The sequence below is a fragment of the Hippopotamus amphibius genome, chromosome 1 (genome assembly GCF_030028045.1).
Source record: "Hippopotamus amphibius kiboko isolate mHipAmp2 chromosome 1, mHipAmp2.hap2, whole genome shotgun sequence".
Classification (NCBI taxonomy): Eukaryota; Metazoa; Chordata; class Mammalia; order Artiodactyla; family Hippopotamidae; genus Hippopotamus; species Hippopotamus amphibius.
Genome location: NC_080186.1, coordinates 224,365,261 through 224,386,787, shown reverse-complemented (window position 1 = coordinate 224,386,787; position 21,527 = coordinate 224,365,261). Strand labels below are relative to the sequence as shown.

At 35.2% G+C, this 21,527-nt stretch overlaps 1 protein-coding gene across 4 annotated transcripts in view; it reads right to left on the bottom strand.

Moving 5' to 3' along the window:
- Window positions 1–9,321, bottom strand: part of ADAMTS6 (ADAM metallopeptidase with thrombospondin type 1 motif 6) — a 277,799-nt gene extending 268,478 nt beyond the window's left edge. For all 4 annotated transcript variants that reach the window (XR_009054769.1, XM_057742536.1, XM_057742554.1 and 1 more), the window contains exons 1-2: window positions 9,076–9,321; window positions 1,778–2,152 (exon numbers count right to left, since the gene is read on the bottom strand). Coding sequence is in view for 3 of the 4 variants with exons in the window: in XM_057742536.1 (XP_057598519.1) it covers window positions 1,778–1,874 (97 nt within the window). In the remaining variant the exon portion in view is untranslated. The remainder of the gene's footprint in view (window positions 1–1,777; window positions 2,153–9,075) is intronic.
- Between the last annotated feature and the right edge of the window lie 12,206 nt (window positions 9,322–21,527).

Genomic DNA, 21,527 nt, shown 5'->3' with positions numbered 1-21,527 from the left:
ACATATGTAAAAGAAACAGAATTTCATTCAGATAAAATATGTTTATGAAAGTTATCCAAAAGAGTTTATATAGAATCTCTACAGTCTTGTAAAATTTTTGTTTTAAATTATCAGTCACAATGTAAAATAGAGCAGCCGCTTTGGAAAACAGTCTGGCAGTTCCTCCAAAAGTTCCTCCAATACACAGAACTACCATCTGACCCAGCAATTCCACTCTTAGGTATTTTTACAAGAGAAATGAAAACATACATCCACACAAAAACTTGTATATGAATCTTCATAGCAGCATTATTCATAAGAGCCAAAAGGGGTAAATAACCCAAATGTCCCTCAATTGATGAATGAATGAATGAATAAGACGTGGTATATTCACACAACGGATTACTCTACAATAAAAAGGAATGTGGTACTAATACATGGTATGACATGAATGAACTTTCATAACTGCCTTCATAATCAAAGTTCATTATCTAATACTATAAAAACGCTATGCTAAGTGAAAGGGAACAGCCACAAGATTCCATTCATATAAAATATACAGTTAATAGGCAAATCTCTATGGACAGAAATAGATTAGAGGTTGCCTAGGGCTGGGAGTGAGTTGATTTGGAGGGAATTGGGGAGTGACTGTTAATGGGGTGATGAAAATGTTCTAAAATTGATTGTGATGATGGTTGTAACACTCTGTGAATATACAATAATCCACTGAATTGTATACTTTAAACAGGTGATTATATGGTTGTATATCGTATCATAATAAAGTTGCTTAAAAATTATCAGATTGACAAAAAATTCAGAGGACTATTAAATATATTTTCCCCACTTAGGTGTACTAAATATTACCCATCTACCTTCTTAACCACATCTTCCTTTAGCTAAGTTTATCACTAAGATGGAACCAAATGTCTGCAAATTGCTTTACTGTCTATGCATGAAGTTTGTCCACAAATATAACCTCCCATGAAACCATAATCAAATGGAAAAAAATTGAAAAGTAAGATTTATTTCACTTCTCATAAATGAGAGTTCATACTAAATGCTATGGCTTTGGTGATCTACTTTGAGAGCCACATTTTGTACATTTGGACTTCTAGAGATACATGTCAATCTATAATAGCCTTGAAAATCTGATTCATAGTACAAAAAAAAAAATCTGTTACTATACATTCATGGGAGAAGAATCCTAAAGGCATGCTTTCAATAATTTCATAAGAACTGGACTGGTCCATGGAAAACAAAATGACATTCATTCCTAGGACCTCTGTTAAGATCTTTTCTATGATATAAAGTTCAATTTTATGGATTAAAATTATAGGGACCTATGGATTATCCAGCTTCTAGTCCTTAGATAAATTTGGAAACATTTTTCCACTAAGGGTCCATATTAGAAGGATCTTATATCAGATTTCATCTAGTTTCTTGCTCTTTTACAACAAAAACCTTTGCGTTCCTTTTGAACATGACCATGCCTGTAAATTCTGGTAATGAGTAAGCCTATTGTAGTTTGGCATTCAGAAGAAGAGGCCTGGGACTACCATCTTCTGAGAAAGACCAGTCAACTCTAAAATGCACTGGATGTTAAATACTAGTAGGACGAGTTAAACAGACTCTTAGAGTCATTAACATTTATGAAAATAGCACTGAATTGACATGGTAGGCTTCCACTCCTACCATTATACCTCCCAAAGAAAATCTTCATCCAAACTAAATATTCAGAGTCTTTTCTTGTAAGATTAATAGCAATCTTTTTTGTCAGTTTCAAAAGCAGGAATCCTACCTTGAGAACTGTATGAAAGCCTGTGGTCACTATGAAATTCCGATGAAGCCATGACGAGGCTCAAAATCCAGGTCAACGTCTTCCACAAAATTTCCATAATTTAGAAAACTGGATGATTTTTTAGAGGGCTACCTATGTGCTAGAGAGTCAATACCATGCCAAAATCGAAGCATAACAATTTTATTTCTTTAATACTTCTTGCAGATTAGTTATTAGATGTTCCACTGTTTAACAGATATTTTTTTCCAACATCCCATATTTTCTTCTATATCTGGATTCATTTTCTTAATCCAAAATGAAAAAAATGATGATGGTAAAAATTTCATAAGCAGAGCATTAGGCTGATTAGTCACTAAAGTATGGCCACTTTTTAACCTAGAAAAAAAAAATAAGTTAACTGAAAAACATTCTGAATGGAAAGATCTATATTGTTGAATGCTTGCCAAAGGATATATACTACAAAATAACATAATTAAATCAAACCATTGTTGTCCTTTATAGTTTAAACATTCACAAGACTAAATACCGCATTAGAAACCTAAAGTTATTAGCAGGATAATGCCAGAGCTACTTAATAATCAAAGAAGGAAACTGAAGAGGAGTATAAAAATTCTCTTTTTAAAACTTTGAAGATAACAATGTATGGGTATAGTGACTAACCTTTTGACAAAATAAAAACTAGGCTGACTTCACAAAGTTCACTTTGTGAAAGTGATAAACAGTATGTGACTGCATTCCTTAACATGCTTTTCAGTACACTTCTATCCAGAGATTGATTTGTTGCTTTATGAGGCACCTACCATTTTTTTCTTACAGAGTAGATCTACAAATACACAGTGGCATTAGCAGCTGTCTGAAAACTCAGACAGTAGCATAAACTAAATTTCTGTAAAGTTGAACCATACTTACTGTAACCCTTAACTTTATCTGGAAGTCTTTTATGACTCATAAAGCAACACATATGAGATAATTTAAACTATCTAGAATGTAACTGTAAAGAAAAGTAATTCATTTTCTGAAAAGAATTTTTTAAAATTCAATTCAGGTATCACAACAGATTTCATGTCCTATCTCATGTACTTTTCTTTCGACTTACAACTTCACTCAGAGTCCATGAATTCACATTTTATACAGAACACTGGCATATTTGGCTACCTGATTTCCCAGCACACAGAACTTTAGAATAAAAAAATAACAAAGGGACTAGAAACTACCTCAGTAAAAGCATGAAGGTAACAAAAAAAAGAGGAAAACTAAAAAGTAGTTTTAGAACCCCAAAGCAATACAGTTGGAGGTAGAAACAAATGGCCCTTATATAGCTTACTAGTTCAGACTGTGTATATTACTGTGTTATAGCTGAATACCTGATATTCAAAATACTACTCCTGAGTCAGGAATAAAAGGTTAAATTACTTTTAATAACATAACTCATTGCTTTGACAGAGAAGTACACAAAAGATACTAGAATTTCATCCCAAGTCCCTAATGCATGGGATTATCATATAATAAATCCTTACATGTTTGTTGATTAAAAACTGGATGAGTAAATGAATTAATAGTGATTGAAATAAAATCAATTTAGGGATATTAAAGGATATTTAAGGTTAATGGTAAAATTAACCTACTTGGAATACTTCATTCCCTACAGTGCTAAAAATACTGGTTATTACAACGTATAAAACAACCATGACCATTTAAAGTTTCTTACATCTGTGTCTACAAGTTATTAAACTGCTAAACTTTGGAAAAACTAATTCATTAATCAACAACTGTTGTCTTACAATGTTTTAAAAATGATGTTATAACAACATGGGGATAAGAAAAGATTAAGACACAATCCTTGCCCTTTAGGAGCTCATAATCTAAGGAACAAATTAAAAACTCCAGCCAGACTGACATATGCCATAACAAAGTTATAAAAATTATTAGAGGAGATCAGATGAGGGAGATGACTTCTGAGTCAGAGAAGGATGGGTGAAGGAAAGTTTATGAAAAAAAAAAAATAATATTTCAGATAGGCCCTGGAAGATGAACAGAATTTCACAAGTCAAATTTCTGGGCAATCATTACAAATTAAAGAAATAGATTCCACAAAGTCTAGATGGAAAGAAAAAATTGGAAAATATTAGTAATAATTGCAATACTAAATTTGGTTCCTATGCAGAAGACTAACAGGTAATATCTAGAAAAGTAGTTTAAGGTCAGGTCCAAAAACAAAGAGAACTTTAAATATACGTTACTTCTTTTAATATTCACAACAATCTTGTAAAGTAGGTATTATTGCCCCTGTGTCAGGAAGATGGCCCCAGTGATCCTGCCTCCTAAAATCCATGACCTCTTGTAACGCCTGTCCTTTGAGTAATTTGATCCTAACTAATATAACACCTCAAAGGTGAGGGGAATGTCGCTTCCATGATTAGATTACAAAAGACTCTGACTTCCATCTTAACTGTAGACTCCCTTGTTGGGCTTTGATGAAACAAGCTGCCATATGCAGAGGCTCACATGGCAAGGAACTGAGAGCAGCCTTCAGATAATCACTAGCTAGGAAATGAGGCCCTCAATGCAGCAGCTTGCAAGAAACTGAATCTTGAATATGTGAGCTTAGAAGCATATCCCTCCCAAATCAAGTGTTCTGTGGTGACCTCAGTCTTTGCCAACATCTTGACTGCAGCCTCGTGAGAGACTCTGAAGCACAAGATAGAGCTAAGCCATGCCCAGACTCCTGAACCACAGAAGCTGTTAGTTAATAAATGTGTGTTGTTTTAAGCCACTAAGTTTATGGTGATTTTTTTGCACCAATTGATAAATAATATAGCTGTCAATTTACAGATAAAGAAGTTGAAGCTCATAGTGGCCACACAGCTAGAAAATAGCAGAGCCCAGAATTATACATAAGACTACCTGGCTCTAAAGTCTAAATTCTATTATATCACACTTCCATTTTAAGTCACTCTAACTTAAATATTCAACAGCAATTACATACAACCAGTATCAAAATAGATATTCAAAAATGATACATTAATTAACATGAAGTTTTAAGCAACTTGATACACAATAACTGTTTCATCTCAAAATTTCTTCTACAATGATTTAGGCAAAATAACCAACATTATATATCCTTTCTCAGGCAAAAATCTATTAAGAGATTAAATCACACCATCATCCAATAACAGCACAGTTGACCCTTGAACAACGTGTGAGCTAGGGGTACTGACCTTCTGCAAAAATCTGAAATACTACCTATAGTTGGCTCTCTATATACATGGTTTCTCCATAATAGATTCAACCAATCAAGGATAGTGTAGTACTGTAGTATTATTATTGAAAAAAATCCTTGCTTATGTGGACTTGCAGTTCAAACCCATGTTGTTCAAGGGAAAACGGTAAAGAAAATAATCCGGTTATCTTGATTCCCAACCTACTTAGGTACATTCTCCAGCTCCTTAACTGTTGCTTCATGAACATATACTCTTCTTTTTTTTTTTTTCAGATCACTTGAGTGTTTTGCATAAAAATGTATGACATTGAGTCCCTCATATACTTTAAAGTAATCTTCCTTAAAAGAGGAATATATAATTAACATATTGGAGTTAATTTCAAGTAGTGGTGATAGATCTGTATTGAATCATATTCATTCTCTTTTCCTATTTCCCTGGGTTCTGAAACTGACGAACTTACAATATAACGATCTGGGTTTAGGGAACAACTCTTTTTTTCCCCTTGAGAAATTTCTTGCTCTTCACAGTTTTTTAACCTCCATTCTTACCACTACTAGCAGTGTCCTATAAATGCCCAAGTTAAGTAAACCAGTAGCACTGAGAGAAAAAGTAGTACATAACTACCTGGTCAAAAGTACACTAACATTTGATTTAAAGACTTGTAGTAAAAAGAGCATTGATGCATAATAGAAAGGGCAGGAGCTCTGAGGGGCACAAACCAGATCTACAGTCTTGGTTCCACCACTAGCTACGGTATCTGGCACACAGGTACTCAATAAATTTGAGTTTCGTTCTTCTTTCTCACTCCTTCCTTCCCTCCCCACATTTTTCAAGCCTCCAATGGCAGTGAAGAAACTTAACAATAATAAGTGGGCTCAAGCTCAACTAAAATCAACAACAACTAACATATCTAACTACTCTCAGTCACCTACACAATAAAAATGAACAGGTGAACCTACTTTCTGACACCTACTGAAGAAGTTAATCTGGACATCATAAACAAATATGTATAGGCACTAACTTTTCCAGATATAGTTTCCAAAATTCAGATTGATATTAAAATAGTATCCAGAAATCATAATGCATTAACTCCTTACCTTGTACAGCAGAAGCATTATGCTATGGAAGCACAAAGGTCTTGACTCCAAGTTACTGAATTTTTATAGATGAGATGTTTCCTCATCTATAAAACCATGATAATGATATCTACCCTACAAAGACTTATTGAGAGATCAAATTAGTTACACATGATGTAAAGTGTCCACACACTTCACTTTAATGATTAAATACTAGTCCCCCTCTCCTCGTTACCTGACTCATCACTTTTTAAAGGCCTTCCTTCAAAAATAGTTTCATGTTCCTCCTTCCCTGAAAAATGTGAAATGGTTGGATATGATGATGGAATCAATCAACTAGATTGTACTGTCTTTTAGAGTGAAAGGTAAAGAATTTAGGTCATAATAACTTGGCTTACAACTATTTTAAATTTGAAAACAGAATCAAAACTTCCATTTTACATTGATTTCACATAGGCTTTTTTCCCTAAGACAAATGCACCAACCAGTAGAGTTAAGGGATCATTTACCTGCTTCCATGGATCAAAGCTACACTAAGTAGAAGTAAGATCAGACAACTTGCACTTTAGTGATTCACTCAGTAGTCTGCCCTGGTTGAAGTGTACTTACTTGTCTTTTTCCTCTATTATCTTTATTTCCCACTCAAATGATCTAGGAGTAGCCAAGTAATAATTTCCTGTCATGAACTATCATTATGGAGCTAAAGAACATGCATAACATCCTTCTCGACTTCTTTCATTCATCTTAACTCTGGACATTTCTTTTAAAGCTGACTTCATCTTCACAGAGAAAGCAACAATACTATGCTTCCTTCAGGTACTTAATTTTTATACGTGAAAATTAACTTATCTCATTTTCCATTTATTCACTCAACAAATATTTATTGTCACCTACCATACACCAAGGCTCAAAGCACAAAAGTTTCTAGATCATTTATAAATTTTGTGAAATTGGTTTCCAAGAAAAGGTGTATATAAAGAGACTGAAAACTCACCTAACAAGAGAAGCAAATAACCCAAAACAAAAATACAAAATATTATCCTACAAAAATCAAGCCCCAAATTACATATAGTCCAAAACTTTTTTTTTTCCAGATGGCAAGTTAAATATACATTATCTGTACGATAACTTCTTTCCTGAAAAACAGAAACACCTTTTTCCCTTGACATTAGCTCAAAATGCCAACTGTGTTCTTTGGTAGAATCAAGAGAGCTATCCACCTCTTCCTTTTACTCTTCCCCCCCAAAAATGTTCCAAAGAATGCTCTATTAACTTTCTTAATATGTTAACTATCTTTATTCTCTCACAAAAGTCACACACAGGGTACGATCTGGCAAAGAGGCCCATCCACTAGTAGCTACCACTGGTTGCTAAGGAAATGAAGAGGAAGTGGTAATAGTAGACAAGAGTAGGAATTAATCTTACATGTATTGGCCCAGACATGACAAGTATTCAAGTATTTCAGGTCTTGAGGTTAGAGGTTTTTGCCCTTGAGAATCACAAAAATATTAATATCACAACACAAGTTTCATTTGCTACCATTTGTGAGAAACGAAGTTGATTTGTTTGAAATCAACTTATTTGCCTCTACAGCTATTCTTCAAAGATCCAAAACACCAAAGATCACATACAAACACTAAATTAATATAAACCAGAACTGCAGCTACCACTTTGGTGAAACACAGGAAAACAATTATCTCCAAAATTAATTTTCTCAATTTCCTTCAACTATACCAGTTTTATGTTACATTTCTTCCCCGTCATGAATTTTGAGAGCTGTCATTCACACATTTGAATTTCAGTCTAATCAACATAAGCTAAAAAAGGAAGGGAAAAAAAAATTTGCCCAAGAAATCTGAATATAAAAGAATATGTTGAAAATCACACTCCAGTGTGTTTTTAAAAGTTCCAAGCAATAGTTCAGTTTCTCCCTTCCTCCCTCATTCTGCACACCCTTGCCCCCCCCCACCCCCATCCCACTTCACCCAGACAGAGGGTAACAGTCTGAGCTGCCCTGGTTGAGTTGATCCTAAAGTTAACATTCAGCAGCCCATTTCCAGACAGCAGCGCTAAATCTATTTGGATAAAACGCGTGTGACCCAGACAGTTGGCATTTGGCCCAAACGCGTTGCACCGGCAGCTCAAATAAAAACAAGAGTAAGAAACTCACTCTCTTGTTCCCTCTCAGTGCGCTTTCTCACTCTCTCTCGCTCTCTTTGCCTTCCAGTACAACACGGAAAGAAAATACCAAAGACAGGAATTGTAGTGCACATTATCTGAAGGCAGCTTTCCAATAACCCCTCCAGCACAACCCCCTCCCCAATCTCTGAACTTTGATCCCATATACCATATATACAGACATACCCTGATACTCAAGGCTCCGGAGGATTATGAGTCTAGCACGTCCCAAGTGGCCAAAAGTAAATCAAAAACACACTCTTCCATCTCTTTGATTAGCCTATTAAGAGCTTAACATATCTAGAGCATCGGGACTATAGCTAGCACATGAATTCTGCCCTCTGAGCCCAGGCATAAAATATGCACTTGTCTGACTACTTAAGACACTGACTTGAAACTATAAAAGGCAGAAGGTTTTTCTTTAAGAAAACTGAAAATCAGAGTAAAATACACATCATTACTTTCCCGAATAATATTTGGTGATTAAAGACCACAAAAATCATAACCAAGTCACACTTCACAAAACATGCCTATTTGTATGATAAATATATAATTTTGCATCATAAAATATTTGCAAGAGCCATAATTCTCCAACCCCCGACTAGTCTGGAGTTAAAAGATTTCTATCTGTAAAATGAGTTCAGTCAAGCTCACTCATTGCCATTTAAAAAAAAGGAAAAAGAAAAAAGAAAAAAAAAAGAAAAAAAGAAAAAACCACACACAGAAAAAAGTTTTCTACGCGTTATTCGGAAGACAAGCAAAGCACAAGTTTTAATTTAAAAAAAAAAAAAGGTTTCATTGAATATTGTTAAGTCTTCCTTACCGTTTTCATCTTCAAATTCTGATAAAAAGTAAGTTTCAAACAATAGAGATTGCACTGGACGACTCACGTACTCCCTCTCCTCTTTTTTTTCTGCCCCCCTTTGCAAAGCCACAGCAGTGAGTTAGTTATTCTGCAGCCAGAATAAAACCCTATAGTCTGGGTAACCGGGGCTTTAGAGAACGGACTTTCCGATTTGGCAGAAAAAGAGATGCCTTCAGTACATCCAGGCTATCATCCTGAGATGCTGCCTTGCAAACCCCCTTTCTCTCTCGTACCCCCTCCCTCCAAAAAAAAAAAAAAAAAAAGGAAAGAAAAAAAAGAAAGGAAGGAAGGGAAGAAAAAAAAAAAGACTTATTGGGGGTGGAAGTGGTGCCCTCTCTTCCTGGACAGCTTAGTGCCTTTGCTATGCAAATAACATGTGAAGAGCATCAAAAGGTATCAGGAGAAAAGAAGACAAGAGGAGCAGGAAGGGCAGCAAAGTTTTGTTGAAGTAGCCCTAGATCTCACTACCGGCCCCCAGCCAACTTGAATTGCAGCAGTAGAAAATTTTGGCAGCTTTTCCTCGGAGGCAGAGCACACTGACGTCAGTCTGCAGATGTGCCGGGCTGCGTCGGGTGCGCATGTGTCCTGGGTCGTCACGTGGAGGGGGAGGGGAGGTGGAGGTACAATCAGGGTAACCAACTACCAGCCATTCAGAAGGGTTTAGACAATGTCAACTTTTCCACCCTGTGAATGAGAGAAATTCTGTCCCTTCTAACCTCAATCCCCTTCCCCACTCCGCCTCTTTTCCTCCTCCTCCTCTTTTAGAAATTCTAGCCTGGTTTGTGATTAGTTGTTTCTTGGAAAAGGGAAGGGGGAGGGAGGATGAATGGCTTTAGATGAACTAATGTCATTGTTAAGATCTCTGGTGCCCTTCTCCGTGTATTTTTTTAAGTCTATGCAACAAGAATGTTAAAAGTTGCACATAAACAGTGTCTGAGGAAACTATAGTAAACTTCAGTCAGTGGCCGATTTCAAGACTCGGTAGCTACTTGTGTACAAAATGCCTGGGTTGTGTGTGTGTGTGTGTTTTATATACCTCAACAAATAAAACTGCCACCAAAAGGGAAAGACTAAAATAAACTAAGACCAGCACATTTTCCATCTGATTACCGACTTCAGGTTATGTGGGGCTTTAACACACACACACACACACACACACACACACACACACACAGAAGTGGGGGAGGGGGGAAAGAAGCTTGCATTATTTCCAGATGAGGGTGAGACTGGATGGTTTTAAAGTGCAACCGGGGAAAGCTACAAGTGGAGTGTTTTTTGTTTTTATGACAGTATATTGAATGAAACTTCAATGACTGCCCAAATGAAAATAAATCCGAAGTCAGACCCCAAACGGGGGGGGGGGGGGTGGGGGGGACAGTGCCGGAGAGGCAGGAACCCTGCTGCTATCTCAAGATAAACAAACAAAACCTCAAAACTGGTTCTTCAAGCTTCCCAGTCCAACCTCTTCCCCTCCAACTCCATACACACCAGCTGCCAGTCCACACTTTAAGGATAAAACAAGGCTACAACGTAGCACTTTCACTTTCATTTGCTGGGAGAAAGCCACTGGCATTAAACTGTGGGGGAAGTGCCCAGATATGTTTTCCATGTCCTAAGCAAGCAAACAAAGTCTGGCACACAAATCGGAAACAGGAAAAAATGTGAAAATAGCTCAGGACAAATGTTGCCTTTCAGCGGTGTAATCTGCTGCATCATTTATCTGTCTCTACCAGTTGAGAGTAGGGTAGGCAGAGATTTAAGAGTTTCCGAAGGAGGGGGGCGGGGGCTGGGAATTGACGCCTTGAAATTCCAGTCCTCAGTAAATGCCAAGTCAATTTCCGATGGCCAGAACCAGAAAGGGGAATTGGACCTGAGGGAAGTGGACGGGGAGGAGGACCTTTCTGAATACTAGCTCTTAAGTTTCAAGCTTCTGTTAACATTATTGCTCATTTGATTTTTTTTTTTTCTTCCTACACCGGAGGTAGTAGGTGTAATTCTTCTGGTGAATACATGAAAAGTTGGCTAAAAGAAGGCATGAATCAGACTGAGAATATCCAAGAATAGTTATTTCCATTCTTCTTTGAGGACTGAAAGGGGAAAGCATCTGTCCACAGTCAATAGTCCTCATCTTGACTTTAATCAGTAGTATCTCGCTCAATTCCATTTAAAACATAGAAATATGACCTGTGGTTGGAATTGACAGTTTTAAATAAAGATGATTCATATGGAGATATATGGATATAGATATAGAAATTTGCATTAAAATACACAAGATGGCTAATCTTGTAGCAATAACTGTAAATACTAAAAATAAGGGTGAGCACAGAGCTAGTTTTGCATCAAACCACCCTTTAAATAGATGTTGAAACTTACCCTTAATTTTTCAAAAACTGGTACTAGATAGACACAGCCAGCAGAGAAAACTAAAGTTAAGGTGTGAGTAGTAATCATCTGTATAAGCTGACTGAAATGTTTTACTCTCAACTAAGACAAACTGCCTTAGGAAGTAGCAGCATTGTAAAGGAAAGCAGATTACTCAAGGAGGAGAGTACTTTGGCTAATTACTTATTCAGAGAGTGCCATCCTGCGTCTAAACAGAGTAATGAAAAATTTCGAAGAGATTCCTTTTCTCCAAATGACTAGGAAAAACTGTATGAGTAAAGATTTAAAAATTATTGGCATGAGAAATGATGAATTCTCAATTTAACTCTGTGTGTGTGTGTGTGTGTGTGTGTGTGTGTGTGTGTGTGTGAGAGAAAGAGAGCGCGTGCGCGCGCGCGCGTCCACTTTCACTGCAGGACAGAAAATTCAAAGTAAAAAAGAAAAAAAAAAAAAGTAGAATGAATCCCAATGTATCCATTATCCAGTTTCAACAAGTATCAAACCATGAGGAGTTTTTCCCCATTACTTGTTACACGCCACTGCATTACCTTAAAGCCAGCCTCAGATAATACTTCCTTGCATCCATTAAATATTTACCTGTATTTCTAAAATAAAATGACTAAAAAATAATCACTACTGCACCACTATGATTCTTAAAACAATAATAATTCCTTAATTTCATCAAATATTAGATTTCCTCAATTGCAAATAAAGGCTTAAAAAAACTATTTTTATTGGAATCAGGATCTATACATTGCATTAGGTTGATCTATCTCATGTCTCTATTTTAAAAACTTTTTATTGAAGTAGAATATTCATATAGAAAAGTACATAAATATATAACTTGATGAAAAGTGTCTAATGAATTTTCACAAAGAGAACCTGCCCATGTAATCATGTAACTCTTTTAATCAGTTGGTTCCTCCTTGTTTCTTATCTTGCAATATAAATATCTTGCCATCCTAGCACTTCCATTAGCATGGAAACGTTTTAGTGCAGTACCCCGGCATTATTTCTTAATTGAACTATAAGAAACAAATTTAAATCAAACTCTGAATGAATTTAAGTTGCAATAGAAATTCTTTAAATTTTTTATAATGACCAATCCTCTACTCTTTGAAAATTTTTCCCTCCAGCTTTCCTTCTCTTTCTCTGTTTAATTAAGAAATGAAGGGGGAGCTGGGGTAGGGGAAGAGATGGATTAGGAGTTTGGGGTTTGGCAGATGCAAACTATTATATATAGAATGGATAAATAATAAGGTCCCAATATATAGAATAGGGAACTATATTCAATGTCCTATGATAAACTGTAATGGAAAAGAATATAAAAAAGAGTGTAAACAATTAAAGCACTTACTTCTCAGTGGGAGATACCTTGGCTTTAACAAAAATAATAAAAAATAAATTAAAAAATTAAAAGTAGAAATGAAGATTATGGGCAAAGTGGAGTTGACAGCAAACACCCTACATAAAAAAAGCTTTGCTCTCAGTCTTTAGAAACCTAATTAAAACTAAATGAATGGGTCCTTTCAGGAAATCAAAGATGGAACAAATGGGAGACGAAGGCACTTCTGTATATGTATGCCTGCATGCATGTGTGTATTTATTTCGGAGACTTACAGAAAGGCAGAAGAGATTAAGAGGCAAAGAATAGGGACTGAGGAACTTTTAGAGGTAAGAATAAACTTCTACCTTACAATTTTTAATATATTAACATGTAAATTAAATTTAAGGCTTTTAGTTAAAAACCAAGGCATGTCAAAATTAGACTGTTTTCTTGTATTTTCAGAAAAAAATGAGATGAAGAATTCTGATTTTATGCCTGTTTAAAATTATTACATTGGAGCAGGTGACTAACTCTAAAGATGATGAGTTGTGAATTTACCTCCTAGACATTAAAACCAGATTCGATGCTTTAAAACCAAATTCAATATACTTTCTACACAAAACATTTTATTCTTTCAATGAAACTGGATTTGAATTTGACATGTTAAAATAAATATTTTCTAATCTTTTGAAAGACTATTATAGGGTTTCTTAAGTAACGTGCAAATGCTCAAAGCATAAAGGAAAAGATTGAAAACTTTAAGTTTACTAAATTAAAATTTTAAAAACATTAAAAACTGAAAATATAAGCCAGAAAGTGGGAGAAAAATTTGTAACACATATAACTGAACAATAATAAATATCCAAAATATTGAAAGAACACTCACAAATCTATGAGACAGACCAAAAAAATAAAAAATAAGAAAATGGCATAAACAGAAAAGTCACAGGAGAAAAAAGCTAATGACCAATAAATGAGTAATGAAATGTTCAATCTTGCTAGCAATCATGGAAATGGAAATGTTTCTCTTTCATCAGAGTGGCAAAAATGTTAAAATTTGATAATATCAAGTGTTTGGGAGGATTGGGCAAGCTGGACATCTAATATATTGTTTTTTGGTTTTTCTCTTTCCTTTTTTATTTATTTTAATTTTTATTTTATACTGGAGTACAGTTGATTAACAATGTTATTAGTTTCAGGTGTACAACAAAGTGATTCAGTTATACACGTTTCTTTTTCCAAATTTTTTTCCCATTTAGCTTATTACAGAATATTCAGCAGAGTTCCCTATACTATAGGTCTTTGTTGGTTATCTTTTTTTTAAATATACAAATTTATTTATTTATTCATTTATTTATTTATTGGCTGCATTGGGTCTTCATTGCTGCATACGGGCTTTCTGTAGTTGCGACAAGCAGGGGCTACTCTTCATTGTGGTGCACGGGCTCCTCATGGTGGTGGCTTCTCTTGTTGAGGAGCTCGGGCTCTAGGTGCACGGGCTTCAGTAATTGTGGCACATGGGCTCAATAGTTGTGGCTCATGGGCTCTAGAGCCACAGGCTCAATAGTTGTGGCACATGGACTTAGTTGCTCTGGGGCATGTGGGATCTTCCCGGAGCAGGGATAAAACCCATGTTCCCTGCATTGGTAGGTGGAGTCTTAACTACTGCGCTACCTAGGAAGTCCCAGTTATCTACTTTAAATATAACAGTGTGTTTATGTCAATCCCAAACTCCCAATCTATTCCTCCCCCCCACCCTTCCCTCCTGGTAACCATAAGTTCATCCTCTGTAAGTCTGCTTCTGTTTTGTAAATAAGTTCATTTGTATCATTTTTTTTTTTTAGATTCCACATATAAGTGATATTACATGATATTTCTCTTTCTATGCCTGACAATTCACTTTGTATGATAATCTCCAGGTCCATCCATGTTGCTGCAAATGGCATTATTTCATTCTTTCTAATGACTGAGTAATATTCAATTGTGTATATGTACCACATCTTCTTTATCCATTGCTCTTTCAATGGACATTTGGGCTGCTTCCGTGTCTTGGCTATTGTAAACAGTGCTGCAATGAAAGCTGGGGTGCATGTATCCTTTTGAATTATAGTTTTCTTCAGATATATGCCCAGGAGTGGGACTGCAGGATCCTATGGTAGCTCTACTTTTAGTTTTTTAAGGAACCTACAGACTGTTCTCCATAGTGGCTGTACCAATTTACATTCCCACCAACAGCATAGGAGCGTTCCCTTTTCCTGACACTCTCTCCAGCATCTATTGTTTGTAGACTTTTTGATGATGGCCATTCTGAGTGGTGTGAGGTGATATCTAATATATTGTTGATGGAAGAGTAAATTAAGTACAGATACCACAAAGAGCAAATTTGGCAATTTCTAATACAGAGGAAGATGTGCATCTTTGACCCAGCCATTTCAATTTTAAATATATAACCTTAAGAAACTCTTGCACATTATTATCCCCAGCACTATTTGTAGCAGTGAATAAATGGAAACCTAAATGATTGTCAATAGGGGGAAAAAAAACCCAGTTTTAATCTATTTTGACAATGGAGTATTATATGGCAGTGAAATGATGGACTAAATCCACACATCAACATGGGTAAATTATATACCATTAAGTTGAAATGCTGCAATAGGATACCTTATGATTCAAATTGGCATAGAATGTATATACATGATAATTTATATAAAGTTTAAATTATAAATATTTTTAACACCAAATATATATCTCAAACTTACCAAAGTATGCAGGGGAAGAATATATAGTATCTTGATGATCATAGTTACCTAGTGGAGAAAGAGAAGAGGATGGAATCAAGGAGGAGCACAAAGAAAGCATCAATTAAATCTATAAAATTTTGTTTGAAAAACAAAACAACCTGAATTATTATCATAAAATGTTAACACCTACTAATTCAGGGTATTGAGTACACATGAGTATCTATTATTTTAATCTCTGCATAGTTGAAAAAACTTACAATTTTACAAAAAAGAAAAAAAAGAAAAAGTACTGTGATTTGTTGTTACAATTTACCTGGCAATTTCAAAAAGACTTTAAATTTGCAATCAGCAATATAATGATATATTATGGGTGAGCAAAGCTCACTAAAATTGATGTATTGGGTTTTACTTTATAACCTCAGTCTTTCTACCCAAAATTCTTACCACGCATAGTGGCAAAAAAAAAGTTTCATTTTAACCTTTCTTTCCTTATTTACTTACCTATTAAGAGTACGAGAGCAACAGCACGAATTTTTTAAAAACTTGAGAAGAAAACAGTGGGTATATACAATGTTTTATACCTTTACTATACAAACATCTATTATTCAAAAAGAAGGAGGAAAAGATAAAGTCAAAGAATATCAGAGCTAACAGCAGAGACCTTTATATGTCAATAGCAATTGCCTACTCTAGCATTGTAAAAAGGGCAAAGTATAAAAATTTATATATATAAATACAGCTGATAGACTTTGGTGTACCTCAAAAACTGGTACAAGACTGTAAAGCAATTATATTCCAATAAAGAGCTAAAAAAAAAAAAAAGAGTGTAAAGCAAATATATTCCAATACAGCTTAAAAAAAATAAAAGAAAAATAAAAGGCAAGGTTCCTACCCTCAATAAAGTTATAGAAAAACTGCAATAAGTTACATAATTTAGTGACATATATTGTAATTACTATGGGCTTCAAATACTAGAGAACTCAGTGAAGTCTAAATAATGATTTTTCAGACGCCCATGTTGACAAATCTTGTGGTCAATTTTGTAGTTCTTACTTGATCTCCCAACGACATTCAATTCAGTTGATCACTCTCAAATTCTGGAAATCTTAACGCCCAATGTGATGGTATCAGGAGGTGGGGCTTTGGGGAGGCACTTAGGTCATGAGGGTAAAACCCTCATAAACAGGATGAGTGTTCTTATAGGAGAGACCATACAGAGACCCCTCAGCCCTTCCACCATATGAGGACGTAGCAAGAAGTCAATGGCTGTGAACCAGGAAGAAGGCCCTCCCTCACCTGACCATGCTGGCACCTTGACCTCAGACTTTGACCCTCCAGAACTGTGAAAAATAAATGTCTGTTGTTTATAAGTTACACACTTTGTGGTATTTTCTTAAGGCAACCAAAATGAACTAAGAAGCTTTCTCCTTGCTTTTTGAAAAATGTTCAAAATACTTACTCTCCAAAAAAAAAAAAGGTATTTCTTCTCTACTATGAAGCATCTCTTAAGTCTTTTCATAATTTTTAATTGGCATGCATGTCTTCTATTTGTTGATTTTGGAGCACTCTTTATATATCTCAGATTGGAGTTCTTTGTTGGTTATAGATACTGTAAATACTTTCTCTCATTTTATGGGTTGCCTTCCAACTCTCTCTCAAGGTGTTTTCCTTTTTTATAGACAGAAATTCCTAGTTTTAATATAATCCCTTTCAATTTTTGTTCTTTTATATTTAGGGCTCTTTGTATTCTCTTAAAGAAATTTTTTGCCTACTTGCTATACATTTTTTTTCTTACAAAAAAGCAAAAATCATTGGTTTCTTTATAATATGCAATGGTCCCAAAGCAAAAACAATGCTTTGCCCTGTTGCCATTCACAGTAAGAATGTATATCATGCTCCATAGTCAAAACAAACACTTTGTACCTTAAGATGAGCCAAAATAAGAGGGAAATCCTATTGTATCTTCAAAAAACCTTGAATATTCCCCACCAAATTAACTTCCTACCAAATTTTTATTCCTTACTTCTGCAATACTGATGCCTAAAGATACATGCATATGATGATGTAAAAAAAAAATTACTATTTTTTCCCATAATGAACAGACTAATACAAACTTGGTAACCTTATAGGGATTTTTCCTTTAAATACAGGTTATATTTTTTAATTTGAATAGCCAGATGTTCTGAAGTATGATATCTTGGCAACACCTTTTCCAGAAACACTTTTTCTTTCTAAATGTCTTTTCATAACTGACATTTAATAAATTGACATGTTCATGACTGTTTATGCCCCATCCTCCTTCTAGATTAACTTTTCCTCTTATTGAAGTATGTCTGCTAACAGTTCTTTCAGGGAGAGTGTGTTATGGGAAAGGTTTTTAGTTTTTACTTGTCACAAAATTTATTTTGCCTTCATCCTTGAATAATAGTTTAGCTGGTTATGGAATTCTAGGCCAATGGTCTTTTTTTTCCCTTAGCACCAACATCTATTTTTGCAGATGAACAATAATTGCTATTTCTGTCTTAGTAAACTATCTTTTCTCTTTAGTATCTTTGAAAATTCTTTCTCCTTGATATTTTACAGCTTCACTAAACTGTTTATCCTGCACAGTATTCAGTAAGCATGTTTTTCTGAGGCTTTCTTTTGTTCTGCAGAAAAATTTTCAGCTATTATCTATTCAAATATTGCTTATCTATCATTCCCACTATTCTTTTCATCAGGAACTTTTATGCTGGTGAAATGCCTCAATTTTTCCTCTACCTCTTTTATCTGCTCTTCATAATTTTTTTCTCTGTATTTTTCTGGATGAATTCTTCAAATTATCTTTCAATTCATTAATTCAGTCTTTAACTCTATCCAGTCAAGAGTTTATACTACTTGCAGAATTTGTATTTAAATTATTATATTTGGGACTTCCCTAGTGGAGCAGTGGTTAAGAATCTGCCTGCCAATGCAGGGGACACAGGTTTGAGCCCTGGTCCAGGAAAATCCCACAGTGCCGCAGAGCAACTAAACCCGTGTGCCACAGCTACTGAGCCTGCATGCCACAACTACTGAAGCCTGCGCCCCTAGAGCCCATGCTCCATAACAAGAGAAGGCACCACAATGAGAAGTCCGGGCACTGCAACGAAGAGTAGCCATCACTCACTGCAACTAGAGAAAGCCTGCACGCAGCAACAAAGCCCCAACGTAGTCAATAAATAAATTAAACAAATAATTATATTTAATCACATATCAGATTTACAATTAATTCCTTTTCATAACCAAATGTTATTTCATTTGTTCCTATTTTTGTGTTACAATGCCTAGCCCTTTTTAAATGGAAGAAATTTATTTCTTCCAACAACCTCAAAATACACATTTTAAAGCCTTTGTCAAAGACACATGCACCCCAATGTTCACTGCAGCACTATTTACAATAGCCAGGTCACGGAAGCAACCTAAATGTCCATCAACAGATGAATGGATAAAGAAAATGTGGTACATATATACGATGGAATATTACTCAGCCATAAAAAAGAACGAAGTTGGGACATTTGTAGAGACATGGATGGACCTAGAGACTGTCATACAGAGTGAAGTAAGTCAGAAAAAGAAAAACAAATATTGTAAATTAATGCATATATGCAGAATGTAGAAAAATGGTACAGATCAACCAGTTTGCAAGGCAGAAATAGAGACACAGATGTAGAGAACAAACATATGGACACCAAGTGGGGAAAGCAGGGAGAGGGGGTTGAGGTGGGATGAACTGGGAGATTGGGATTGCCATATATACATTACTAATAAAAAAAAATCAAATTGTACAGTTTAAATATATGCAGTTTATTGTATGTCAATTATATCTCAATAAAAGTTCTTTAAAAAGTCTTTGCCAGACTGTTCCATAAAATTAATTTCAGTGAAAATGAAAGTTCCATTTGATAGTTTTGTTGAATGTTGCTACCAGCTAGAATATCTTTAGCTTCAAGAAACATAAAAAAACTTATCTCACTTGATAGAGAATCAGTAGGAAAATTTATTATCTTGTAACTCATGCTCCCCAGTACGGCAACTCTAGGATCAATTAATTCCCCAGATCAATAACATTATCATGATTTGTTCTTTTTTGAGACTCTGCCATGCTAAAGATTCCAGATTTGGCCATGGCAGCTCTCCTAATGATTATAAAATGGCAAGAGTTCCAGATGTTTCATGCAAACACAATAACATTCACCAGAACAAGAGAAGCCATCTCTTCCTATATATTTTTTTAATCAGTAAGAAAAATCTTTACTAAAATTCCTCAGTTCCCATATACTCCCTTTCCCCTTGCGCATAGTTTCCACTATCATTAATGCCTTGTATTTGTTACACTTGTTACAACTGATGAACTAATACTGATACATTATTATTAACCAAAGTCCATAGTTTACATTAGGATTCATTCTTTTTATTGTATAATTCTATGGGTTTTGACAAATGCATAATGTTATGTATCCACCATTACAGTATCATAAAGAATATTTCACTGCTCTAAAAATTCCCTGTACTCCACCTATTCATCCCACCCTGCTCTACCCTCCCCACTACCTATCCCCCAAAACCACCTCTGGCAACCACTGATCTTTTAATTGTCTCCATACTTTTGCCTTTTCCAGAATATCATATAGCTGGAATCATATAGTATGTAGCCTTTTCAGATTGGCTTCTTTCACTTAGTAATATGCATTTAAGTTTCCTCCATGTTTCTCATGGCTCAATAGCTCTTTTCATGGCTGAATAAACCATTGTATGGATGTCCCATGATTTGTCCATTCATTTATTGAAGAACACCTGGATTGCTTCCAGTTTTTGGCAATTATGAAAAAGGCTGCTATACACATTGGTATGCAGGATTTTGTGTGAATATAAGTTTTCAACTCCTTTGGGTAAATACCAAGAAGCATAATTGGTGGGTTGTATAGTAAGGGTATGCTTAGTATACCTTTTTCCAAAGTGACTGTATCATTTTGCATTCCCACCAGCAATAAATGAGAGTTCCTGTTGCTCCACATTCTTGTCAGCAATTGATGTTGTCAATGTTTTGAGTTTTGGTCACTCGGATAGGTGTGTAGTGGTATCTTGCTTGTTTAATTTGCGTTTCCCTGATGACATACAATGTGGAGATCTTTTTATCTGCTTATTTGCCATCTGTTTATCTTGTTGGTGAGGTGTCAGTTTAAACACTTTGTCCTCTTTTTAACTGGGATGTTTGCTGTCTTATTGTTGAGTTTTAGGACTGAGTTCTGTGTTATTTTTTTCAGGTATGTGTTTTGCAAACACTTTCTCCCAATCTGTGGCTTATTTTTTTCATTCTGTGTCATTAACAGAGCATAAGGTTTTAATAAAATCCAATGTCAATTTTTTCTTTCCTGGATTGTGCTTTTGCTATTTTATCTTAAAAGTCTTCACCAAACTCAAGGTCAGACTAGATTTTCTCTTATGTTATTTTCTAGAAATTTTATAGTTGTGCATTTTACATGTAGGTCTATGATCCATTTTGAGTTAATTTTTGTTAAAGGTGTAACGTCAGTATATCAGTGCCCAGTTTTTCTTTCTTTTTTGCATGTGCACGTACAGTTGTTCTATCACGATTTGTTGAAAAAGGCTAAGCTTTCTCCACTGGATTGCCTTTCCTTTGTCAAAGATCAGCTGACATTTGTATGGGTCTACTTCTGAGATTTCTATTCTGTCCCAGTGATCTATTGTCTGATTTTTCACCAATTTCACAGTATTGGTTACTATAGCTTTATAGTGAGTCTTAAGGTTGTCATCAGTCCTTCCACTTTGTTCTTCATTATTATGATGGCTATTCTGGGTCTTCTGTCTTTCCACATAAATTTAGAATCAATTTGTTGATTTCCACAAAGTAACATGCTGGGATTTTGATTGATACTGCATTAAACCTAGAAATCAATTTAGAAAGAATTGAGGTTTTC